A 27,933-nucleotide genomic window follows, 5' to 3' on the forward strand; every position below is an offset into this window, starting at 1 on the left:
TAAAAAGTTAAAAAGAGATGTTAATAATGATTTACCAACACATACTACAAGCTACCTTTTGGCTTAAAGTTTCGAAGTGCTTCATAAAGTTGTATTATCTTGTGCATGGGAGATACTTGGTGCACAGACATTCAAAGACATACTCAGCTGACAAGAAGAACAGAGTAGATTTCAGCGGCTCTGACTAATTAAATCCTGACGTGCAGAAAGAAGAAAAGGATTCTGCGGCGTGTTTACAGTATTTCTTACTGTTTTCGCCTTATCCAGAATTAATTCAGCAACATGTGGTCATGTGCATAGGAGGACTGTTACCGCTGCATTCGTGTAACTTAGGGTCAGGCCTATGATGAGGAACGCACTCAGATGGTACTGCTTTATTTTCTGTAAAAGCTGAACTGAATGTTCAGGGAATTGTTTTTTTGTTTTTTTTTTGTTTTTTTTTTATTTAAGTACTGATTCTCAACAGATGTGTTGTCTTACCCCCTCTGCTAGCTACATCTATATTGCATATTCTATTCTACTATAACATATCATATACACTGTACCTCCCCTCATATTACTTATAAGTGATATTACTTACATTACTGCACTTATGTTACGTATATAACCTTTATTATAGCTCCTTCTCTTCTCTCCAAAGACACAGGAGCTTGACTAACGTCAGAACCATTGGCGTGGCCTCTCCAACGTAAAGCATCCCAAATGTTACTAAAAAGACTGGCAGGATACACCCTATTTCTCCAAATCCTCCTTCCTGGTTAGGCTGATTATAAATTTCATGGATAAATTTAACTCCACTATAGCTATCATGTTACATTTATCTTTGTGCATTTTTTGTCTTTAACATGTGTTCAAATGCACAGATACTTTAAGAAAAGCACTAAGTGATCAGAGACTGGTATTGCTTCCCCAGCTCCCCCTCCAGTCTTATCAATAAATCACTTGCAGCAAAATGGAAAGGATAAGAAGTCTGAGAAAAAAGAATATCTGATTTCTAACAATCCTTCTGTAGCACAATTTTAATAATAATCAGCAGGATATTTTCCTATTTACCATCTTGTTCAAGCACATTGTGCTAAATTCAATGGTTAATGAGGACTCCTCCCGGGGATGAGACATTTGCACCTCTTTGCAGCGGTCTTACTTTTGTAGTTTCATTAACTACCAAAGAAACACATCTCACTCTTGGAAATGTGTACTCATTTACCACAAGCCAACACTGACTTAATTCAGGTTTTTAAATTAGATGATGATCACACAGTCCACAAAAATAAAAGAATAATGCATACTGGCTTTCTTGACTTGTAATCATACTTGAAGTCACCACCTCCCTCATTTTCTAATTTCTAAATTTACTGAGTTGAGGTTGAACTGAGGCCACCTGTTTACTCTTCTCAACTTCAGGATAAAAACTATACAATGAGGCAATGCTAGTAGCTTTAGAGCAAGTTTAAGGATAAAGGGATATCAGGTTTGCAGATACACGTTAATCAGAAATAAAAAGGAATGGACACCTGTATTTGTATTTACATCCATATGAAGAGAAAGAAAAAGAGAGAAAATGCTAGCGCTAATGTGGCAAAATGTGAACATCTGAGGAGTCTGGGTGAATGGTATACAAAAATTCTTTGTACTGTTTTGGTCATTTTAATGTGAGTCTAAAATTATCTTGTAACAAAATTAAAAATATTCTAAGTTCTGAGGTTAAAAAGACATAAATGAGAAACCAGATCAAAGAATTTATAGACATGGTATAGAAGTATGCTCTCAGACGTAATTACTATTGGCCTCTGTCTTGTAAATCAACAATCAATAACCCAAACACTTACGTTGTTTAAAGCCACTGGTCTATTGGCAACATGTAGCAATATACATTACAAAAACCATCATCCCTAAATGATATTAATGTTTCAGCCACAGCTGCCATCAATTATTTAAGACCTACTTCCTAAGCAGGTTGGTGGGTTTGTAGAATGCAAGATTTTCAGAGAAGGTAGGGAGAATAATGGAAAGGGAACCCAAACTGGATTTTATCCTAATAAGAGAATGCCTTCTGAACAATCTAGAACCCCAGGGTATATATACATAAAGGACTATTTTCATCTGGTGGTCCACCCACCAGATATAGCAAAATGACAGGAGTGCTCAAAGGAGCTAAATTTCCCCCACGCTATTACACCAGTAAAATAAAGGATCAACTTATTGAAATATTGGCCCAGCTAGACTTTCTTCCATTAACAATCAGTTGAGACACATTTTTAAAGCAACAGCTTAAATGAATGGCTGTGTGTCTGTAATAATTTTGACTTAAAATGTCAACTGTATTTGAGATGCCATGTGCATTTAATCAATGTCTCTGCATTGTAAAATAAATATACTTCCGTGTGACTGCTATGCCAGCCATAAATCATAATTCACAAAGACAAGAACATCTTACCCTCTCTATTGACAGTTGTTAATGACAATACTGATTAAAATGGAATCTGCCTGCCATATTATTGTTAAACAGTCTATTAGAATTTCTATTACATCTTATAACCTACCACTATTTCTCTTTATGCTGATACATCTCTTATGGAATAAAACATGATAGACAGTTAGATTTAAAGTTTAACACTAAAAATGCAGAACTAAACAGCAGAGCTTATCACTAGGTTGTAACCTGTATTTCCAAAATTAAGAGAGTTCCTTCTGTTAGAGATTCCAGTATTCAATAAACTTGTTTCTCTCTCTTACAATACTTGAGTTTTACAAAATGAATACTTTGGATAAAAAAAAAAAACTAGAAGAATAAAAACATCAATTGTTATTTAAGAACCACATCAGCCTATGGAGATGCCTACTAGAAACTGACTGTTAGTTACTATTTCTAGAAGGGATTTCCTGGAATCAAGAATTATTTCAGTGATCCACTGTGGAATGCATACTGTGGGCAAGGCAGTGAGCAATAGCAAATATGCTGTCAGAAACGCCTAACACCTCAGGATCACTGCGGAAAGGAATTAGAGTCCCACTAGCCATGATGGATAATGGCTGCAGGAATTACATAAAGACAAAGAGGATGACCTAGAGAGGTCAGCCAGCTAGTCTAGAAGTGCTGCACTTGAGCATATTCCATTAGCAGCACAGCCCATGGTGGTGAGGAAAATAAATGGCAAATGAATTCTTGAAAGGTATGATCCACAGGGTTCAAGGAAAACTATCCTGTAAGAAAGACACGGGGCTGGAGATGCAGCCAGGAATGAGTATTCCAGGCATGACCCATCAGAAATAGGCAAGTTCCACTATACCAGTGCTCTAGTCTAAGACAACATGGTTCAAGCTGAGGTCTGCATGGGACTGTGCTTGGACTACCAGATGCTAAGATGTGGAAGGTGTTTATACAAAGCTGACCAGCGTCAGGAGAGAGATGCCTGAAAGTCAGCCCAGCTCTGTGTTTGGTTCAAGAGACCAGCAGGACCAGGAGAAACCTGAAAATTGGGTTATGTTTATGAGGAGATATGAGGGGAAGGTAGAGGGAAGAAAAATGAAGCAAGGACAGAGACACTAAGAACACAAAAATTTATAAGACATGGATCTTATACTCAAGGTAGTGTAAACTCAGTGGAAAATATCAAGATGATCCAGGCCAACTCTAACACAAGTCTTGAGGAATCAGGCTTGGCCAATGACTTTTCTATGTGGCTTGAGCATATGGGGCTAAGAAGATGCTGGGTGAGCTGGAGTTAGAAGGACTGAGAATGGGGGCATCTGGGTGGCTCAGTTGGTTAAGTATGTGACTCTTGATTTTGGCTCAGGTCATGATCTCATGGTTTGGGTTTGTCGGATGAAGCCCCACGTCTGGCTCCATGCTGAGAACGCAGGACCTGCTTGGGATTCTCTCTCCCTTACTCTCTGCCCCACCCCCAGCTCATATGCGCTCTTTCTCTCTCTCTCTCTCTCTCTCTCTCAAAATTATTCAAATAAATAATTTAATTTAAAAATAAATAAATATTTAAGTAAATCAATATTTAAACAAAATAATGTAACCTTTTTAAAAAAAAGAAAAGGACAAGAAAGGCCTATCACGTCCCCACGTCTGTCCCCACATCTGCATTTGTAGGGACATTCCTTGGCATCTTTGCTTATTTTTAACAATGAAAGCACTATTATTTAAATGAGTGTTAAATGCCTCGGTTTTTGGATTACTCTTGTGTGTGTGTGTGTGTGTGTGAATTTCCCCCTCTACTTCCCTCTCCTCACACCACCGTATAGAGGAGGAAGCTGTAATTGAAAACAGTAAAACCAGATGAAGAGAAGAAGGTAGGATAAATAGGAAAAATGTTCTGATAGCAAGTTCCAATTAACCTGTCAAAGGGTCTTTACAAAAGTGTTTCAGTAATCATATCAATGTAGACATTAAATGCCCTACACAGGGGAAATGACAGAGGCATGAGAGAAATGGAGGAGATGGGCCAGGGAGGCTGGTACACAGTGTTTGGGTCAAAGTTCTAGGGAATTGGTCAAAGCCACTCCTTTCATTTTACAGTCCATCTTCATCATAAAAGCTGTTCCTTCATATACTTTGAAAATTCCAAGAGGCAAAAGGAAAGCAGAACAAATCTATGCTATTGATTTTCTACTATACATTGACTAGAGTTCAAATTTAAAGTGGAAAATTATAGTCCCTGGGGGAGAAGAAGCCTATCGATGGGAGGAACTACTACCGAAAGCCCTAAAATTAGGGTTTTTACTGTTCACCGGTGATTTTGTCTGCAATCATAGTTACAACCATTATTTTTGGTCGATGTGCCCTTCAGCTCGCTCTTTCTTGAGTTTTGAATTTATATAATATTTTTAAGGATTCTTTTGTTGGCAAGTGGGGTGCTGCTTTTAGTCATTCTTTGCTGAGACCTTTCTGCTTTGATTCCTGGAGTTAGAGGGCTTTTTCAGATACCAAGAAAGCCTTAAGAGAAGAGATGGCCGCTCAGGCTAAGGTAAGCACAAAAAATTAAGATAATAGAAGATTTCACTCAACTTTTCTCTCAGAGCTTTCATTCTTTCATATGTTGTTGTTGTTTTTTTTTTAATTTGTAGTATACTTCTTTTGGTTTGTGGTATTACAAACAAAATTAGTTTTTATTTTTGTTTTATTTTTCAATGAATTTTTATGACTGGAGGGGCACATAAACAAAAGGTAGGGAGGGGCAGCGGATAAAATGGAAAATGCAGACAGACTTGCTTAAAACTGAACAGTTTCCAGGGGTTTTTAAGGGTGATCAATCTGGGATGAGCTCACTATTCTAAAACAGACCGATGGACACACCGAGCATGAATATGTTTAAAGGCCAAATTTTCCATTTTGCCTCGAATGAGGTCTTCTGTTTTGGCAAGTTACATGTAGTAGTCTTGAGCCACCTCCCTCAATTCCGTGCCATTTCACTTTGTTAAACTGACTTTTCAGATTGCCAGCCCTTACCGGTTTTAGTCTATAGACCCATCTGCGCTATAAGCATTATCAGCCAATGGCCAAGCAGTTGACGATCGCAATGACAACTTATGCACATACTGCAAGTGTACAGAAGGTGTGTATCTCCCAGGCAAAGACAAACTGCCAATCAAGAAGGTAATTGTACAAGTAGGTTTGGGCATCTCACTTTCAGTATTTTTACCAAGTACACTGCAAATGGTCTGACCATACTTTTATGGGATCCACGGAAGCTCTGCTTATTTAAAAGGAGCTTAACACATTGTATGTTACTTTACTATTAGAACTTCTGTACCCTACCACCCTTTAAGGAAAGATCGCAGGTACCAGGAGAAGACATCTGACTTGTTGACTGTGTTCTCTCCAAACTGAGCACTGAGACTGTCACTTATAAGACAGTCCGTCAGTATTTTTTGAATGAACGAAAGATGTCAGGGGAACAAAAAGAAAAGATTGGCTGCATGCTTACAACATGCTTGTTGTATACTTACCAGGTACTTGCTTAAAAGTATTGAATAAATTATTTCAGAAAAGATTTGGGATCGCTCCACTCAACCTAGAAAAGCAGCTTGGAAATAGATACAAACATCCATGTATTTAAAAAAAGCCCAGGGTAGGTTTCTTAGGGGTGAAGAAGTAGAGAGGGCATACACCTGAATTCCAACCACAATTATGGTTATAATCTCACAAAATGGCTCTTAATTTTAAATCCCATTTTAATTGCTAATAATTTTGTATTTATGGGTCATCTTAATTAGACAGTGAGTCTAAGCAAAAGGTTCATGCTGTATATTTTTTTCTGGGTTTCCCCAGGGTAGCACTTAATAGATAATCAAGTAATAAACCGATTGGCAATTTTTTTCATATCGTTTTAGATGGATATTTATCATTTTTAATTTTAAAGTACTTCAGGGAGGTCAATTCTACAACCTGTTCAGAAACCTCATTCCAGTGCTTAACAACTGTCTTCTTTTTTATATCTAACCTCGTTTGTTTTTTTCTGATAGTGATTTTGGCCCATTTTCTCTAGCCCTGTCCTCAGTGGAGATGGAGAACAGCTGGTTACTATTACCACTTAACTCATCCTTCAACCTTTTCTTCAAACAGAAATTAAAAAAAATAATTAACTCCCAATGCAGTTCACCCTCTTTCTTCTTTTTGAACCACTTCCACTGTTTTCATTATTTTCAGTACTATTATCTAGAATGACTGAAGGGCACAACACATTAATATCCAAATAAGTCTATTCTAATTAGCACACCATCATGCCGTTAGACAGCAAAAACTCAGTAAGGGCCAACACTGTGAAAAGTGTTGTGAGGGAGCCACTTTGTTTAGAGGAATTTCTGATCGCACTGAGGACAGGAGACAAAGATGTAAAAACCTGAACTAAAACTCAAGCCTGCCTATGGGAAGTCCAAAATAAGAAGATTGGGGGCGTAGGAGTTTTGATGAGAAAAAGAGACATGCAGTTCAAAGAAGGATTCATAAAGGTGATGGGGCTTAAGGTGGGCTTCAGAGGGAGAAAGCAGGACTGAGAGAGAGAGAGAGAGAAAGGGAGGGAGGAGGTGCTATCTTAGGGTTTCACAAAGCTCGTTTTGGGTAATCCGTTAGAGTGGTGAGTTTGCACAAAGGAACAGTTGAAAACAATGATAGAAAAAAAAATTAGGATGAATACAGAGGGCATTGAATGCCAGCCTAAACAATTTGAACTTTGGAGCTGACAGCTCCCATGTGGGGGCTCCCAGGACTGGCTGCATCAGAATCATCCGAGACACCCAGGCTTCATCCTAGACCTCTGATGTAAGGTCCAGGGATCTTTAATTGTAACCAGCTCTGTAGAGGCTCCAGAGGACAGTTGGATTTTGAGAACTACTAGGTAATTGGGAACCTCTTGGCTCCTAGAGCAGAACTGGTTCTATTTTAAGAACATTTTATGGGCCGGGCATTTTTCATATATCATCTAATTCACTCTCAAAGCAATTCTATGAAGTAGATGCTATTATTATTCCAATTTTACAGAAGAGGAAACTAAGCACAGAGTAGTTAAGCAGGTGCCGAAGGACCAACAGCTAAAGAGAAATGTAGCTGGAGTTTGAACCTAAGTAGATTTGGCTCCAGAGGATCTGTTTCTTGCCACTAAGCTACAGTGCATTTTAGTGGAGAAGGTTTTCATTAAATATTTGATCACCAAATGAATACATGACCATTAGCTATGCCTAGGATGAACTGGAATGAAGAAAGGAAGAAAGCAGGCAGTTAGGAGTTTGTTGAAACAACCTCATTATAGAAGACAAAGACCACGGTTAGCGAATGATGATGGAGGTGGAGGCTGAGATGGAAGAGAGTCTTTTGCACACATCAGCAGGGTTGCTGGCAAGACAGTGGGCTCTCGGATGGCACGGGATTCCTGGCAGTGCCTCCTACAGAATCAGGAACGTCGGGATGAGCTGGTGACTCAGTTGGGTGGATGACGCATGAGATTTCAGCCACGTTGAAGCTGAGGTTGAGGCAAGGCCACCATGCAGAAATGATCAGCAGCTAGCTGGAGAAGCAAAATTGGACTGCCTCCAAAATCCTGTTAGATATTATTTAGCATGGTTGAGATAATAGGCCTAGATGTGCAATCCAATAATATTTGTGTATCTCTTATCCATTTTTCAATTTGTGTATCTCCTCTATCTGTCTGTAATTGTTCTGGGAAGACTCTGGCTTATATGGTTATTATGCCAAAGATTCAAGCCTTTTCCCTTAATTACAAACCATCTCGTATTGTTAAATTGCTCCTTCATAGGTTGGCTTAAGACAGGAAAATCCAACAAATAGCAAAAATAAAAAAAAAAGTATGGGTTCTACAGGGTGTATGAAAGTAGATACAGAATTATGGCTGGTGTCAATGCATTTTTAGATGCTAATACAATAGCAGCAACGATTAAGAGGGGTCTGGGTATTATTATCAGTTCAAATCCGGCTCTCGGCAGGCAGATTCACTTCTCAATGTCTCATTCTTTATTACCTGCGAAATAAAGCTACTATTTGCCACCCTCATCTCCCATGCATCTTAAAGATGGATGCTAGCAAATTACATTGAAGTTCTCAGATAAAAGGTGCTAAACAAAGAACTAATTTCATTTTTCCCTCAAGCAAATTATTAAATCTATACATGTCATTATCTAATAGTATTAAGTAAACATTGCACAAGGACACGACATTGTGCTGGACATGCTACAAAGCAAATTAGGCAAATGCAGTCACAACCAGGAACTTGTAAGTGTTTATATATATGAGTAAACTTGCTGTTAATATGTTTTATTAGTTATTTAATACGAGTATGCAAATAGGTCCATTAGGAAATCCTTTGCATTTTATTAATCCAGCATTTTAAATGATTATATTTCACCTTAAATGCTAATGAAGTTTATTTATTAATGTGTATCTTCCACTTTAGCACCTGTGAAAGTTCTCTTTAGCATATCAATTTCTTTAAAAGTTAAGCCGACATCTTTCTTTTTTCCACTGGACTTTTGTTCTGATCTGTTAACAAATCTAAACCTCATTATCCAAGAAAAGTAATGAGATAAAGGGGTCTATTTTTCTTCGGTGCTCTTTCATAATTCACATTACCGTTAATGGGAGTTGTGCACGCATATTAAGAGAAGAAGAGAACCCTAATTACACAAATAAGCCTTTTGGTTGACACTCTGTGTGATCATTTGTTATTATGAAAAATACGAGAAAATCGTCTTGCTTTGGACAGTCATAAACAGAGCGATGGAGGAATCGAGATTACATTTGGTAGGAAGAAAAGGAGATGAACAGCAATCAGCTTTTAAAATGATTTTGAAAACAAGCTACCCATACATTTTTATACTAATTAACTCCATCTATGCCCCTCGCTGCTCTATGAACATATACTGAAAGAAAACAGATAGAGTGATAAACAAACATTTGCAGGCATGCGTGACAGCTGAAAAAAATTACTAAAGTCAGACACCAAATAAACTCTGTGCGTGGGGCACTGCAGCGGCTCATTTGTCTATGCACTCAGCCCATCTGTCTCTGGGTCTTCTTTGACTTAAGAAATAAATGTTGGCCACACAACCCTAAATTTGTTTGATCCAAATTTAATCTATACTTTTTAGTTACCATACTTGCCTCTATCTTCATCATTTTCTATCACTTGCCCTATTCCCAGAGGCTCTCCTTCCACTTCTTTAGGTTCTTCTGTTTGCAATCTATTCCTATTGTGATGCTAATTTTCCTCTCTGGTGCTTAGTTGCAAACGAACAAAAGCTAGGATGTATAATACATAAATATATAAATATTATCAGCTATCACACCACTGGGTTTAATGGCAGTCAATATCGGTATATTACACTCTCTACTTTGCAATTCCATTACGGGCTCAACACTGCTGGTCATAAAATGTAGCATTCTGAGCCCAGGCCTGTGATAGTAATAATGAAAAAAAAAAGGGGGGGGAGGGTCATTTCTCTTCCTAACTCGAATGAAAAATTAAAATTGCTAGGGCACTTAGCTCAAAGGAAAATTGGCAAATTAGTAAAATGAAGAAACAAAATATTCGTGGTTCATATTATGAAAGAGAAAGTAAATAATTTAAGATGAATTGTGAGGTGAGAAAATGCAGTTACCAAAAAGACAAAAAAGAAGCCTAATAAAATTTCAATGCATTTCAGCTTCTATTCCTTTTTCACTCAATCGTAGTGAGCCATGAAAAAGGATGGATGGTTGTACCTGTAAGTATCCTTTGACATGCAAATGTATTTCTTTGCCAGTCATATATTTCTCTCATGCTCAATACATGTAGCCATTTCGCCCTGATCCTGTAAGGTCTTCTGTTTTCAATGTATTTCTGTATACAGCTTGCAGCTGAATGAAGAAGTTTGACCTACTTTGGCTTTCATGTTTCATCTGAAATTTCATGTTTCAAACTGGCCTCTACTTCATGAAGCAAAGCACCTTATCTCCAGCTTGTTGTTGGCCTTTTTGCCTTTGGGGAAATGACTGTTAAAATTTCATTGGCCTGGCTACATTAGATAGGTTACCCTTCATACCCATAAAGTTGAAGGGATACCCAGACATTTTACAACCACTATCTAGAAAGAGGTAATGACAGGCACAGCCACATTACATTTATTGTACATGAGACCTATAACAGCCGTTATGGGATCAAGGTAAAGAGGAAAAATGTATGACAGATGTCATGCTCCCTGGAGATTTAAGTATTCAGTCTCTATCTAACCTAATTTAAAAATCAAGTCAAAATGTATCTTTATGGGTAATGTATTATAAGACAACTTCCAAGGCAACTCAATGAAATAACTATGAGCCATGCACTGAGAATATCAAGTCCAAAACCCATCCATACACTCTGGTCTGAAATAAAATACATGAAGGAAAAAAATACAAAAGAAAAAAATCCTGTTTCTCCATTTGAGTCCATTTTCTATTCGTATTCAATACCACCAAATAATTAGATGACCTTTGAAAACAGTTCAAGTTATATTTAGAAAGGAGTGACCCAAAGCTTATAAGATAGAAATGACTGAATTTTAGCTATGTCATTACTTCTTATAGTTTATTAAACAAAATTGTACAGTCTGAAGAAAAATTAGCATGACCCAATAGCAATTAGAGGGAAAAAAATGAAACAGAAATTCAATGGGCTCCAAGTCAAAGGCAGAATCTGATGGCTGGCTAAGGCCACGCAGGAAGACAAAAAGTAAAGCCTACCAAGTGAGGCGCTACAGTGACAGATTTGCCTACATCAATTAACTTCAATTTCACAACAACTTGGAGAAGGTGTGTTACAGTCCCATTCACTGCTGAGTAGACTGAGACTCAAAGGGATTAATGAAGGCCACAGAGGCTGTAATGAAAAGGTTTTTAAGTAGGTTAAGTATTAATTAATGGTGATGATGTCTGTGTTGTTTGTGGTGATGGAGGAAGGTGTGTGTGTGTGTGTGTGTGTGTGTGCGCGCACACACAGAAGTGTTCCTTTTATTTTTTTAGTTTTTTTCATGTTTATTTACTTATTTTGAGAGAGACCAAGAGCACACATGTGTGCAGACAGGGGAGGGACAGAAAGAGAGGGAAAGAAAGAATCCCAAGAAGGCTCCTCCCTGTCAGTGCAGAGGCTGACTCAGGGCTTGATCTCACAAACCATGACACTATGACTGAGCCAAAATCAAGAGTCAGATACTTAACCAAATCAACTACCCAGGTGCCCCAGAAGGCGCTCCTTTTAAAACAATCCACAGTAAGATGCCCTTATGTAGAGTTGCCCTAGTTTCAATAAAACAGTATATTAGTATAAAACCAATGAAACATAGACGTTTTAGCATTCCCAAAGGTTAGAAATAAAAAGCTGATGCCTCTAGATTAAAAAAAAATTCCTCTGTCATTAGGATTCATAATTTAGTCTTTTCTATGTAGAAACTGAGCCAGCGTATCACTGGGGTATACCTACCTTACCTGAGTTAAGAAACAAAGAATATCCAACTGGGCACCTGGCTGGCTCAGTCAGTAGAGCATGTGACCTTTAATCTTGGGGTTGTAAGTTCAAGCCCCACATTAGGCATGGAGCCTACTTAAAAAAAAAAAAAAAAAAGAATATCCAACTGATGGGCTAGGAGGAATAGCACTGACACAGACAGCTACAAATCAAGTCCAGCATTTAGATTACAGCCCACATGTCTTCAGAATGTTTACTTCAGGTGTAATAGGCCTTTATGTACTAAAATAGACACAGTTTGGGTTAGCGTTTTGTTATAGCTTTATGTGAGGTTGGTTTAAAAATAACCTCATATTCGTATGCCGAAAAAGAAAAAAAAAAGAGCAGGCATAAAGTGATTTGGCTTTAGGACCACAGCATGCTAGGTTCTGATAACAAATCTGCTGAAATTCAGTGGAGCCTGGGCAGATACACAGCCTGTTAGGCAGTTAGTTACTATGGGGGAGATGACCCCATCCCTTCTGACTTTACCTTCTTCATAACACCTGCGACAGTCTGAAATAATCTCAATTATTTTGAGTTACTTGTTTATTCTCTCCTCGTCACTGGAATGCAAATTACGCAGGAGCCACAGCCTGGCTGTCTTGTTCAGCACCAAAGAAATTGACTATTGATTCCCTCAAGTTGACAAGGTAGTGCTTTGTCCCAGAGGTATCCATCCCAGCCAAATGTCTCACCTCTCCCTGGGAAATCCATTGCTACAAGTAATTTACATGTTTATGTGATATTTTGCTTGTTTGGTTTTACACTCACTGTAAGACATTCAAAAGTCTTTGAGTTTTCCTTCATTAAAACAACAACAACAAAAAAAAACCAAAACAAAACAAAAAACCCAAAGAACACCATAAAAGCAAGGACTTCATTGGTGTATGCCTAGTGACTAGAACAGTGCCTGATGCAAAATAAGCCTTTGATAGATAATGTGGAATAAATGAAGAGTAATTATGAATGCGCTTGGCAAAGAGTAAGCATTCAATATACATTATTAATCAAATGACTCTGGGCAAACAAATTTTTGAAACAGAGGTGACGTTTTCTATTGGCAGGTTTACCACTTTGTTATTTGCTAATCAAAGCAAAGTCAACAAGGAGTTTACCAGGCACGCTTCCTTCTGGTACCAAATGGCACAAAGGGTATAGAAAAGGTACTTGATCGAGGTCAAAGTTTTCCGTTCAGGGTCCAGCACAAGTTGATAATTCAAAGGTCTTTGAAGTGAGTGGCCTATACTATCAAAAGGAAACAACAGCAAGTATGATATAAAGGAATGGATTTTAAATACAGATCTGTGACAGAATTCAGTTTAAGGAACGTAAAGATCCACGAGGTTATTAAATAATTAAGAAATCAGGGACTGAATGCTAGGCTTTCCACTCTAGACAGGGCAAGATTTTGTTAGCTAAAAGATATTTCTCTTCAATGCTTAGAAAATATCTGCTAGAGCCCAGGAAAGCAGCCTGGGGCTGACAGCATTTGGCTTGTGTACTGAGGGGGTCTGAGCCTCGGATCGCAAGGAGCTGTAAGGAGCCACAGGCATGGTAGCGGGTATTGCCATGACGAATACAGTGCCCTAAGGAAGCCAGACACATGATGAAAAAATTGAAGCGCCTCGATCCCCTAACGTTCTCTTTCAACAGCAGGTAAACAGGATTCGGAGAAACTAGGAAAGTGGGTAGGTTCTTGATCTGCATGTTTTGCCATCATAATTCATGGCCTGTGTAAGGGCCACAGTTGAATCTACGAGGAGGTAATTCTGAAATCAGCAAAGCATACTGGAACCAGACCACACATTGAAAGGTATGAATTAATGAGATCCCCGTAAGTTTTTCAAAAGGATCAGGAGGAGGTCAAATTAACTAACGAGCTAAACCATACGACTACCTATCATGAACACAAACGTACCAGCTGATATCAGAAAAGCACACAACACTTAGCTTTTTACAAGCGAGAGCAAAGCCACTGCTAACACATTCGCTCTTTCATGGTGCGTGGTTTGGTGAAGGGAGGGAGACCATTTCGGTCCCCACTCGTGCCCTCGGCCAGGTGCCACTGTACACGGCACAGGGGCAACATCCTACGTTAAAGCTCCATGTCGGGAGAGTGGCTGCGAACGCAGATAATGGAAAAAATAATACATATTTAAACCACACACCCAACTCCTAGGGAAGCTTAAAGCGATCAATCTTTTTTAAATAAGAAAGAAACTAAGTCAATAGCATCTGAGCAACAGATGAGAATTCAAGCAAAATCTGTTGGCTAATGGTAACAGCTTTTGTGTTCTTTGCTGTTGAAAGTGTGCATGTAGCAGCAACTCCAATATGCTCGCAAACTCAGACGCAAAAGGCTATGGAAAACAGTTGCTATTTTTACTCCGGAGATAAAATCAAACACCACCTTTCAGATCTTAATTTTGCTAAAACCGGAGAAGGAAACAAAGCGGAGTTGCTAGATGTCGAAAGGATCTAGGGCCTGTGATTTCCAGCACAGGCCAATATGGCGTCTATTGGGCAACACAAAGAATAGCTGTCTCTGAATTATGGGCAACGGGGCCTGAACGTGCCAAATCAAAGCATCTGAGACGAAACACAGAGCTAAGGCTTGATTTAGTAATATTCTAGAAAATGGGATATGTGAAGTTCGAACAGTCTTTATATGTATAGGCTACTCTAGTTAAATCGTTACAGTTTTTTTCTTTAACACCTTAGATTAAAGAGGAAATTGTTTCCTTATAAATGAGTACGATATTGTAGAAGTAGTAATAGTAATTGTAACAACTGTATTAGTTTTCTATTGATGATATAAAAAGAATTTCTATGAACTTAGTGGCTTAAACAATAGAAATGGGCTGAAATTAAGGATTTGGCAGGCTACGTTCCTTTCTGGAGGCTTTCCAGAGAGAATCCACTCCTCTGTCCTCCCCAACTTCTAGAGGCTGCCCTCATTCCATGGCTCATGGCCACCTCCCTCCAAATCAAAGCCAGCAATGTTGCATTCCTCTGTACCTTCCTTCCATAGCCACATCTTCTACTTTTAAGGCTCCATGTAATCACCGTGGGCCATTGGGGGAAATCCAGGATAATCACCTTTATCTTAAGGTCAGCTGATCAGCAACCTTAATTCCATCTGCATCGTGATTTGCCTTTGTCATGCAACATAACATTCACAGGTATCAGGGTTTGGGACATGGACATCTTTAGGTGGCCATTATTCTGCTTACCACAATAATTAACGTTTATTGAATGTGTATGTCTTGCCAGGTGCCATTCTAAGCATGTTACGTGTAACCAAACCAATATAATTCTCATCATAATGGTATACTCTAATTCTCATTTTTCAGATGAGGAAACTGAGGCACAGAGATTAAATAATGTGCCCAATGCTACCTAGAAAGAGAGGTAGAAAGGCCGGGACTGAATTTAGCATTCCCCATGCAGAGCCTGCACTGTTAACCTCTGAGCTCCATAAATAAATTCAAAGGCAATTCTCTCTATATATTTGTATTGTGTGTGTCATTATTATCAGGATGCTTAAAGCATAGCCCTCAAATTCTGGCAATCATAATAATTACCTGGAAAAAGGGCAAGTTTAACATTCAAAATGTCAACTGGAAAGACAGAGTCTATAGAGACCACTAGGAAAAACAAACCAATGCCTACTGAGAAATTTGTCCCCCTGTGTCAGTATTATCTGCATTGCCTAAATGTGACGTTGCAATTTCAAGATCTCTCTCTCTCTCTCTCTCTTTCCATATATATATAATAACAGATTATATTTATGTTCATGTGTTATATATGAATAACAGACATGGAACGGAACTTGCGTTTCTGCCTGAAATTTCAGTTGAAAAATCCCAAACTGAAAACATCTGATGACAAATGCCACCCAGCATTCTTGACAGAGACATCTCCTAGGGGCTTAATAAGAAGTAGCCAGCATCACCTCTCACCTCTCACCTTTAGCCCATGGAAAAGTAGACCCTGAGAGAGAGATTTTCTGTGATGGAGAATTACAGGAATACAGAAAGTAATGCAAAGGGGTGTCTCCCCCTCACACCCCCAATAAAATAAATAAGAAGGCTGCAAGAACACCCCTGAGAGAATGTGAAGGCCGTAGAGGAGACGGCAATCCCCCTTCCTACCTGTTTGCTTGAGACCTGCAAACATTTACTGACCCGCTCCCTTCCCCATGCATGCGAGCTTGGAAGGGTTTGGGACGTGGCTGTGGAGCTAGGGAGGCGCAAAATGGGGCTCGGCTCTGCCATAGAGAAGTCTGAACGTGCCAGGCTGGTTGGGGCATCCCTACAGCAGGATGAGGAGAGAGGGGAGCAACGAGAAGAGGCTGTGTTTCTATCTTTTGGGGAGGGCAAGAGCTCAGCAATTCCAGTGAGCCAAGTGGATGCTGCAGAAGGAGGGTTGGGTTACAGCCATCTCGAACTGCCACCATCACAGTCTCCTCGCCAGGGGTGGGGGGAAGGAGACCTCCGGGTGTGCTGTGTGAGGTCAGAGATGAAGGGCCAGAGGGTCTCAGGAGGTCAGTGGGAAATGTATCTCCTAGGTAGCGGCAATAAGGAACTCCTGAAAAATCTACAAAAATAGCCCACAAAGGCCCCCGTCAGCAGATTATGCCAGATCCAGACACCTGTTTGAGTACAACTCCACCACTATTTTAATAAGGCCCTTCCTTCCCTCCCCGCCGGGTCCAGAGACTGAGAAGCAGGAGAAGGTGGAATCTACCACCACATCGTGGGGCCCCTCCTTGGGGTTGAGGCTTGAGGGGCAGGGCCGGGAAGTTTCGAGAACATTAGACTGGCATTTTAGACCCTGACGCAGAGGCGGTTTTAATCCCCAAAGCGACCAGAAAGCCATCAGCTGGAGTAACGTCATCAAATTGTGGACACTCTGTCAGTGTCAACAAAGCAGATCTGGGAGCAGCTGTAGGAGAAGAGACAAAGTGCTTTTCTGACTGTGCCCTGCTGAGCCATGCCCGTTGGACAGGCTGGCTGCATACGGAATCTCGTGCCCCAGCCCTGCTGAGTTGGGAGAGTGGGTACGCTCGCCTCACTGCGAAAAGGAACACAGTAAGACTCAGGGCGACATGTGAAGCCCAGCAGCTCGTGTGAGGAGGGTCACGGACCAAGAACAGGCTCATCTGACTCCAGATCCGGTGACATGTCCACTGACCACAGGGCTTCCATGGCTGAGAGCCGATGCACCCGCAGGCCCGGCCATGCACACACCTACCACTACGCGGCAGGTGAGGGCGGTTCAGTACCCTGTGTTCTCTAACTCCGAGCAGGTGTTGTAGAGGCAGCAGCTGGGGACTTCCTCGCCTCTTGCTTTCCCTGTACGGATGGAAGAGGCGTTCAATTTACCTGCATAACGCTTTGGTACCAAGGACCGCGGGCACTGCCCATATCTCTACCAGGCATTAGCCTGCCTTTCACAACAAATTTGTAACAGCCTACTGCCATCACCACGAGCTTCCGGAGCCACCCAAGAAGGCTCCTTCTGCTTCTGCAGAAAAGGAACAAGCACATTCGCAATTTAGATTTTTTCCCATTTGGCTAAAAAGGAGGGAAAGCCTGACTTTTTCCTGGGTGCACACAGATGAGCGATCTCACCAGGAGAAGCCAGAAAGCAAAAGAATCCTGTGGTGCTTTCACAGCGAGTCCGTACCTCAGCATGGCACCAAATCCTTTCTTCTTTATTTTCCTTTCAGGATCTCCGTTTTCCTCTTTCAGCTTTTTCTCCTTGACTTTCATTTTGCCTTTTTCCTTCTTCTTCTCCTTCTCTTTTGGTTTTTTGTTTTTCCTGGCTTTATTTTCCACGTCCCCTAGCTCAGAGCTCCCCTGAGGGGCAGCTTCACAATTCAGAGCTCCTTGGCCGGAGCGAGAGCTCTTATCAGACAGACCGTCTGTACGGAGAGAAAAATCAATACACGTGGTCAGGGGCACTTTCCGTTAGTATATCAAGAAAAGTTCAAATGTAAAATGCAGAAGAATGAATAAGGCCTTCCAGAGTTCTACCCTTCCACGCGGCTACGTGTATCCTTTGAAGAGACAACTGCCGAAATCTGGTTACTTCGAGCAAGGTTTGATGTTGGGAGTGGGGAACAATTGGTGGTTTGGCCGGTGGTATGAAAGGTCTGATATGTGGTAAAACACTAATATCTCTGAAAGCCAGCTTGTTAACCATGATCGGCTCAGAAAGCCCATATGCTGGGAAACAAACAGGGCGAGTGTATTTCCAGGAGAGGTTTCTGAGCACAAATGTAACCTAACTGCTTCTGCCCAATTAATGCAGTCAGTCCTCAGGTTGATGCTGCTTCTAATGACTTCAATAAGAATGTCAAGAAATGCATACTTAGTGCTCCTACCCTAAGGGTAAATGACAGTTGGTCCTTGTAAGAAGGTGAAGGAGAACATTTCTTTAGCATATTTGCACTGTCAAATAAATTGCATATTGTGTTACCCAATTCCATGTTCGTTAAGCCAAAGGGCAAAACATATCAGGAAAATGAATTACTTTTAATATCAAAAATATAATTGTGATCCCTAAATCATTTTTCTTCGTAGTTAAGCATACATTCTTGCCCATGATTTGTGGATAATACTGAGATGCAGAAACCCGGGAAGGAAGCATTTTGTCCTACCAGCTTCTAACTCTTCGGGTCCATCGTAGGATTTGTCAATGGCTGCTCTGAAGCTCTCATTGCAGCCACGGCCACGAACCATGTGTGGCCGGGGTCTGTGGAAGGGAAGTTCATTCTTCCTGACCTCAGCGACCGCGGTCTGTAGGCTTTCCAAGGAACTGGATTTTTTCAACCCCAGAGTTGGACCGAAATCTTTGCTCGGAGATTCTGGAAAAGAAAAGGCAAAAAGTCACCCTTTCCCAAATGAGACAGTGTGGTGTAGTGGGAAAGTCTGTTGTTCCAAAGATATTTGTTTGAGCATCTTATAAGAGGGGGTGTTGAGTACGTAGGGTTGGGGCTTAAATCCCAGGTGTGCCAACTTTTTTGTGACTTGGAACAACTGGTTTGAGTTCTTGGAGCCTTAGTTTCCTTTTCTATAAAGTTGTGGTGAGATTTAACACGATGATATATATTAAATAAATGTGCATATATGCAGACATACACAGATATATATGAGTTTGAAAGATTCCAGCAGTATCTGGAGACTATATGTATGAGACTGTGTGTATATGTGCACACACACACACACACACACGCAGGGCATCTAAGATGACGAGCCCTTCTCACAGTGCACATCCCAAATGTTCCCTACATTCTAGCTTTTATTATTTCCACCACTATTTTTATGATTATTGAGTAATATACTGCAAAGAAATCAAAGAGCATTGAAGTGATTGTAATTTTTGTGATTAAACACTTTACTCTAGTGGCTATTAATGTATCATGAAGGCAATTTATTTAGTCAATAAATAAATAAAGCAAAGCAAGAACGAAAACAACTTGTCTGTGTCAATGCTTATTGTTCCAAATTGTCTTTCTATTTGGGTATCTAGAAAAGAAGTAATATTTAAATATAATATATAAGTCCAAAAAGAAAAAAAAAAACGAAGTGAATTTTAGTAGCTTGTTTTCCGATATACAATATTTTTCATTTACACTGGCTCTCCCTGCATACCTGCCCCCTTTCACTCATGCCGTGACCTCCATCCCCAGCCACAGCCAGGCTTCTGGTTGTCTACGGCAGGATTAGGCTATCTAAATACCAGCAGCACAAAGATTATTTTAAAGATGGAAGGAATTCTATCAGGGCCCTTTTCCACCAGGGCTAAAGCTCACGATCCTCTCCAGTTATGAACATTATTACCACACAGAGGCTACATTTGCATTTCTGGGAATGAACTACTTTGTAGTATTTCAATAGATGCAGATGGAGAACGCTTTAAGGATTAGGTACATAGGGGCGCCTGGGTGGCGCAGTCGGTTAAGCGTCCGACTTCAGCCAGGTCACGATCTCGCGGTCCGGGAGTTCGAGCCCCGCGTCGGGCTCTGGGCTGATGGCTCAGAGCCTGGAGCCTGTTTCCGATTCTGTGTCTCCCTCTCTCTCTGCCCCTCCCCCGTTCATGCTCTGTCTCTCTCTGTCTCAAAAATAAATAAACGTCAAAAAAATATTTAAAAAAAAAAAAAAAGGATTAGGTACATAAAAGTACCTAACTCGATGCCTAAAACCGAGTAGGGCTCAATAAGCCACACCGTCTTTTCTTACTATCATCGCTATTTTTGCTTCTCCTATGGCCGCTACCATGAACACTGCCACCAGTTTAACCCAGTGTTAAGCAAAACAAGGAATACTGAAGTGCAGCAAAGGCCTAATGCACACACGCACACACACAGAGCTGCATAACAATACACTCTTTTGCATATGTTCTGAATATGTTATAAGTAATCAGAATGGTGACAGTAATTCTAATAGCTAATTGCACAGCACGCTTAGTCCTGTTCTAAGTGCTTTGCCTGCATTACCTCACTACGGTCCTTACAGCAGCGCTGCTTTCCCATTTTACAGACGAGGAAACTCATGCCCAGAGAAGTGAAATGACCGGTAGAAAGTTACACAGTCCATATGCGTCAGAACTGGGAACTGTCCTCAGGCAGTCTAACTTCAGCATTTCTGCTCCGTACTGCCTACAGATACACTTGGCCTCTGCCTTCTGCTTGATTAGAGTCAAGCTACTGACACTGGCCCACAGAGTCCTCATCTCTAGAATAAGAGCATTAGTCTAGATTTGCCCGGATAAGATTAGTCAAGCAGGGAAACACAAAGACCAGATGTTGTTTTTACAGTTTCGCCGTTAGCTTACAGGAGGCGATTTTGCACTTTGAACAATATACATGATGACAACAAACACTGAATTTTACAGGCAACAGTGTATCTTTAATCAACCCAACAGAGATGAGATCAAGTGGAAAAAAAAAAAAGTACCAGAAATTTCAGGAACAAATTTCAGATGCTACTTGTGAGTCATAAATACTGAGAACATGTTACTACTAAATCCAGAAAGAGGCATATTTCTAATATTCTCAGGAAGGAAGGTAAGTTGAAGAAACAGAAATTGGATAAGATCATTTTTGACAAGAAAACAAAAGGCAACATAGAGGTTTGGGGTATTGAAGCAACAGTAAAAGCTCTGGAGTTTACAGGAAATATTTTACACCATCAAGCCCTGGGGAAGTCTGACATGAAGTTTGGTGAAAACAAGAAGATGAAGAACATTATCTGAGAAAGCTTAGTTCCTCTGTCAACAGTAGTAACCATCTTTTATTTATTAATTGCCATTCAGGAGATTATATTAGAGCCCAAACTGTAAGTATTCACGTCAACCTTTAGCAATAAATTCTAGAGAACATGAAAGTGAATAAATCATCTAAGATATAAGGCACGCTATCTAAAAGCAGCTCAGCAAGAAGTCATATTTGAGGAGAAACAAATACATTGTTACTCATTCTAAGCAAACTGAACATTAAGGATTCATGGATTTTGCAGGATTAATAGAGCCAGCAATTAATTCACCCTACAAAAATAAACAGAAGCCACAAATCAGAAGTACCAACTGATATTGGCCACAATTACAGCTAGCTTTACTGGATGTAGTATGTAGTAAAATTAAAAGCAAAAAGTGATGAGTTCTAGGTTGTAAATGTGGGCTCAAGGGTTTTGAGGCTTGGAAAAAGTGTTTATATTTATTCCTGGGGAGTCACCAGGATGTAGCAGGGGCAGAGTGATATGAGAGAGGAACATACGAAATCAGGAAAGTCTTTGCAAGGACTCCCGGGGGCACTGAACTGATTTTCCAAGTGAAAGGAGACTCTGACGTGGGACTTGAGCAGGGTCTCACATCTCCTTTAGGTGTCCCAGGGCTTCCGACAGAAGCTCAAGGTTATATTACTGGTTGTGGGAAGGATTATTATGTCAGTTGATGGTTATCAGCACCAAATTCCAACAAAACACTTGGAATAAAGTACCCTACCATGCAAAGATTGTATGGAGTGCAATAAATGGTCACATTCAATTCCTCTTCCCTTATTCTTACCCTCGCCCATTCAAATGTAGGTTGGCGCTACCTAGGAAATTCTATAGCTTTTAGAATGGGAAGACTCACTGCCTATTTTTAGCCTAACCAGTGGCACGAATTATATTTTTTCTAGGCTCCCATTAAAAGTAGAGGTCTCTCTGAAAGTGTAGTATAAAGCGATTAATCAAATTCAAAACCTCAGTTACCCTAGCCCATTGCAGTCATCCCCAAATATGATGACTCCTTATATTTTCTTCTGTAGTCGATGCGATACTGGCCGTGGTTGATTTTAAACAATTATCTGAGAGAGTGATCTATGAATACCATATGTTATCAGTCTCAGAGTGGGGGGACTCTGTCCAAATTTGAGCATTTACTTGTTCCATTTTGAGCATCTACAGAACTAATCTTAATATGACTCTTCAGTGAATGATTTCCAGGCCAACCTTACTTACTTGCAAATGCCAAGGAATAAATCTTCCTTCAAACTTTATTAGCAAAGCTTTATTATTTTAACTTCTGACTTCTATATCCAGTGACCACATTCTCTGCGATCCAGATAAACGTGTCTTTCTGTCAGAAACACGAACTTGATATATACAAACTTCTTTAAACAAATGCCACTACAGTTATCTAGAATGCTAAAAGAGGGATCTTACATGGTGAACATTATTCTCAAGGTGGTGTAATACAAATACGCTGGAAGTTCCATGTGCCAAATATTTCCTGAAAATAAAAGCCTCATAAAGAGATACCTCACTGACATTGTTTTTAAAAGATGTTAAAGTACTTTCGAAGATTCATCTGTTCCCAAATGAAGGAAGGATTGGCTTCACTGAGGCCCAGAAGCTTTCCCCACAAAGAGTAGAGGGAAATTTCAGGATCTTGTCTTTTGGTCCCACCAATCCTTAGACATAGCCACCATTCCCTGTCATCCAGAAAACCGCAGTATTATAGAGAGAATGGACACACACAAGACTAAAGATTTAAAGGGGTTGTGCCACTCTTTCTCCCACAGGCATGGAACAGGTGGCATGAAAGCTACCGTCTGGGTCAACAGGTGCCATTATAGAACAGATCCTTAACACACTGAGAAACCACTGCTCCCACCTTCTAGGTAGCAAGTCCCATGTCAACATATTACAAAACAGAAAGTCCTTCCTAGACGATTGTTTGGATATGGACCTCCGTTTCTCTGACTCAGTCTTGGATTCCTGCTCCTGCCCTACGGCTGCAGACTGCTGTTGGTTCCCTACAGGGAGGTGATTAGGATAACAGAGAATAAAAATCTAGAGCATTGTTAACAGTGAGTGATTAAGAGGGGAAGTCATGAAACAGCCCCCCAACCCCTACTCTGCCACCTATTTCCTGAGTTATTAACCTCAGTGCCTCAGTTTCCTTATCTGTAAAAATAGGGTAGGACAAGTGTGGAGGAGTATCTGGCACATAGTATGCGCTCACAAAGCAGTAGTGATAATTATTGTCACTGTTACTTCTGTGCCACATGTGAACATCCGAGTAAGTGAAGGCCCAGCGCAATTCATTTGGTTCGGTCTACCATTGCATTCTTCAATAAAACCATAAAGCCATTCCTGCAGCAGAAAGCTGAAAAGGGCTTCATAAAGAAATAATGTCATTCCTTTTTTATTCCAAAGTTGAACTGATTTTTCAAACAGCTCCTTACATTTTTTTTTTCATTTGAAATAAGGTATATGCGCCCATCTGTTCCTCGCAGATACAGGCTATCATTGGGAGGACTGCAAGTGGAGTGTTGGTTGCCCTTTCCTTAAGGCTATAATCATTTAATTAGTCTGAGATTTCATTGGCAATATTTGAACTTCCCATTCTAGCATTAAAATCTTGCAATAAAAGAATGCCTTAATCCAGAAGACCAGTAATTGGATCTTCCATTATTGATGAAACTTCTTCCAATACATTCTTATTAGAACATAAGAAATTATTTGGGGTAAGGTACTCACTTTCAGATGCATGGCAAGTTTTTCTCCCAGGTAGAGCTTTATAATTAATAAATACTTATGATAAATTAAAAATAAATAATGTATTAATTTGCACATTTCAATAACATCAATGGCCCTCAAGGTACTTAGTGAAAATTAATTAAGTTATTGCCCCTCCCTCTAAAATAAAGGAATTGTGCCCAGTAGTAAATTGGGGATCAAAATGATTGCAGTGCTATTCAGGGGTCACAGCGTGAAACTTAAGAAGGCCGGGAATTCGGCAAGATAGCTTACTTTCATTATCAATTTGGCATTGCTGTATTATGAGCAATGAACTTGGGCAAATACAACGGAAATGCTTTACTTGCTTCATGGGGAGTTGTGATGTGAAATTAATAGCCTTAAAACTGTTTGAATGAAAAATTATTACAAATTCCAAGTAGGAAGTCACAGCACTTTATGTTCCAATATATCCCGCTTTGTCTTTTTATTTTAGATTACACTTAACTGAAAACTTTGTATATTTGATTTTTTTGTTGTTGTTTCCCTAGAGGCAAAATGTCTTATGTGCTTTAATAGATATCATTGCAAATCCATTAGCTTAGAAAAAAAGTTCCCCATAATATCCAAATGTAGAATTTCCCAAATTATGTTATCTGTGCTAACTGTGTCCATAATGGGCCTAATTACCTTCTTGCCTATCTCAGTATTCCAAATATTGATCATCATTCCAAGCTTATCACTGTGCCCTGCTTCCTATTCATTACCATAGGGCATAATGTAATCTGGCTTACACATTATCTTCTGTCATTTGGGTCTCAGTTCTTTTACTGGCAATTTCCAAGTTCTCAGGAGCAGAGATTTTTCTTTTAAGTCTCGTAAATCCCAGGGTCTTTTATCATTTCTTGAAATTCATGTCAAATGTTCAATAATGAACTTCTCATTAAGATTCATACATTTGCATAATCTCTCCTACTCTGTCTCCAAACATTGTCTATTTTAAAGTGAAAATATCTAGAGAAAATATGGGAAGATTAGGTGAACAAATACAACACACGCTTTGATGATGAGTGTGGGCAGGGCCCTCCCAAAGTCTTCGAATCTTTGCCAAGTATTGCTATATATGTTAATTTTCACTAAAAGTTCCTTCTTTTAGAAACTGATGGTCAAAATCTTATGCCCTATTTTGGTTCCTTTCCTGGACTCAAATTATGAGTAACAAATGTGAAGAGCTGTGAATTCATTGCACCAAAAACATTCTTATGACAGTTTTTCCACTTATTGTCTATCTTGTAGATAAGAAAATGGACTCTGTGGTTCAATTTCATGGCTAGATTATTTTTTTAAAGTTTTTTAAATGTTTTATTTTAATTTTGAGAGAGACAGAGAGTGAATAGGGGGAGGGGCAAAGGGAGAGGGAGACCCAGAATCCCAAGCAGGCTCCAGGCTCTGAGCTGTCAGGCATAGAGCCTGATGCGGGGCTCAAACCCATGAACTGTGAGATCATGACCTGAGCTGAAGTCGGGCACTTAACCGACTGAGACCTCCAGGTGCCCCATGGGTAGATTATTTTTTAAAAAATATATAGCCATATTTCTGGGCAGATTCTGTTGAGGTAACTAAAGAACTGAGACAAACCCACTCCCAATGGTGTGGTTTGTTGTGATCTCTTGCTTTCTCTCTTATCTTGCTTACTAGGAAAATTCTTACTTGATTAAAACAACTTAAAATTGGCATTTAAGACAATAGTGAATTTAAAAAATACATAATACCACTGGTCTCCAAAAGGAACATGGCTATAAAGGAAACAAAACTACTTTTATTATTTAACAGAAAAAAAAAAAGACGTATTTGAGGGTCCAATAAACTGTCTAAAACGGCAAGCTTTTCCACCTGTGAAATAGGATCAATACAATCGATAAATGCCACCTATCATTTTCTTAGTCCTGTTGACTTTGTATCCTCAGCACAGGGAAGTACTACATAAATATTTGCTGTCGGGATAAGTGAAGGTGAAAGTGAAGGGTGGTTACAGCACACAGATGCCCCTTTTCTCCAGTGCCGTGAATGGGGACATGTTACCTGGAGAAACATATGTCACAGTTGCCTACCTTCCTCAAAGCGCTCACACAGCTTCCTGTTCTTTGCTTATATGGCCCTTAGGTTCTTTGGTGTCACTTTCAAGGGTTTAATAATGTCTGTCCTACCCATAATTGTTCATTCATCATCTCTATGTTTTGCCTTTCTTTTTATACTAGTCATTCCCTTTGCTTAACTTCTCTCTTTGTAATATTAACCTTTTATGCCATTCCCACCTCCGTAAGTGCACTTTAAATAGTCTTGTTTCTACCCACTACCAAGAACACACCCTTAAATGTCTTCTAGCTTCTCCTTGCATACCTTGCTAACAGGCTTTTCACTCTGAACACAAACTGCTTCTATGGTTCCACTCTCTCCCCTCCCCCTCCTCTCCTTTTATCATTTACTCTTTGTATGGCTTGCTTCAACAGCACATCTTTATTCTGCTTGTGATTGTTGAGTGGTTTATGTCTTACATGGGTGTATACTATAGTACTCTCAAAATAAAGTATAATACAAAGAATTCTAGTAAGTCTCTTTAAAACCATTAGCATAACTAAAAGGTCAAACTAATTGATTTCTTGAAGACATACAAAGATGGTTTTATATGCTATAATGTAAATTGAATACCTGCATTTTTTTAGGGTCAAACATTATTTTCGTGCTTTTGCTTTACTATTTCTCCCTTTTTTTTATAGCTGACTGTACTTAAAAAAAAAAACAAAACTTCAAATTCCCAGTTACTAAGTTATTTATAGAACTGATAGAAAGTGTGTTTTTCAGTTCTGTGTCAATAACAATCTCTCTATGGATATATTTTAAGCAAGATTTCAATCTAATGTTAAAATGTCAAGCCAAAACTAAATCAGCTATCCATGAGTGTTTACTGAGTGCTTTTTATGGCTCAGAACTGTGCTTGGTCCTAAGGGTAATAGAAGATAAGTGTAATAGTAACTAATACTTCCTTGTTGCTTTATAATTTACAAAGTTCTCTCCTGTACAACATGAGATTGTATCATACACAATTGATCTTGCCCAAATTCACTTGTACATTCATGTCCAGAGAGAGCTAGAAAGAAGAAGAAGGGTGAGAGGGCAGGTTAAAATAACCTATGTAATGAGAGCAATTTCACTCACCATTCATCTCAGTGAGAGTAGGTTCTGGAATGAGTATATCTCAGAGAGGGCAGGAGTTTGGAGAAATGAACTGTTTCCTGTGAGTCCCTGCTTTTATTTATTTTTTACCATGGGTAAACATTATATTATTTTTTATTGAGATATAATTGACATAGAACATTGTGGAAGTTTCAGGGGTGAAAATGATGCTTTGATACACATATACATTATAAAATGATTACCACAATAAGGTTTATTCTCACCCTACATAATTACCGTTTTTTTGTGTGTGTGGTGAGAACATTTAACATCTATTCTCTTAGTGACTTTCAAGTACATAATACAGAACTGTTAACTATAGTCTCTATGCCACGGCATGGAGTTCTGTTCTCAGAACTTATTCTTCTAATAATTGGAAGTATGTACCCTCTGAGCAATATTTCTCACTTCTCTCATCCCTAGGCTCCTGGAAATCACCATTCTGTTCTCTGGTTCTATGAATTTAGCTTCTTATGATTCCACATATAGTGAGATCATATAGTACTTGCCTTTCTCTCATTGACTTATTTCAAGTTAGCCCTCAAAGTCCATCCATGTTGTAGAAAATGGCAGGATTTCCATCTTTTTCTTTATAGCTGGATAATATTCCATTCTGTATACATACTGCATTTCCTTTATCCAATCATTCACTGATGGCCACTTGGGTTGTTTCCATGTATTGGTCATCATGAATAACGCTG

The 27,933-nt window shown here is 39.5% G+C and overlaps 1 protein-coding gene across 4 annotated transcripts in view; it reads right to left on the reverse strand.

Moving 5' to 3' along the window:
* The window catches only part of PARD3B (par-3 family cell polarity regulator beta), a 1,011,734-nt gene that overhangs the window by 278,275 nt on the left and 705,526 nt on the right, over positions 1 to 27,933 (reverse strand). For 3 of the 4 annotated variants that reach the window (XM_047084837.1, XM_047084839.1, XM_047084836.1), the window contains 2 exons: positions 18,652 to 18,858; positions 17,676 to 17,913 (listed from right to left, as the gene is read on the reverse strand). In XM_047084837.1, coding sequence (XP_046940793.1) covers positions 17,676 to 17,913; positions 18,652 to 18,858 — 445 coding nt within the window. The remainder of the gene's footprint in view (positions 1 to 17,675; positions 17,914 to 18,651; positions 18,859 to 27,933) is intronic. The other variant, XM_047084838.1, reaches the window with a different exon arrangement.

Source organism: Lynx rufus, unplaced genomic scaffold (assembly GCF_022079265.1).
Source record: "Lynx rufus isolate CCGP_SWC_20201006 ecotype Redwood Valley unplaced genomic scaffold, mLynRuf1.p SCAF_2, whole genome shotgun sequence".
Classification (NCBI taxonomy): domain Eukaryota; kingdom Metazoa; phylum Chordata; class Mammalia; order Carnivora; family Felidae; genus Lynx; species Lynx rufus.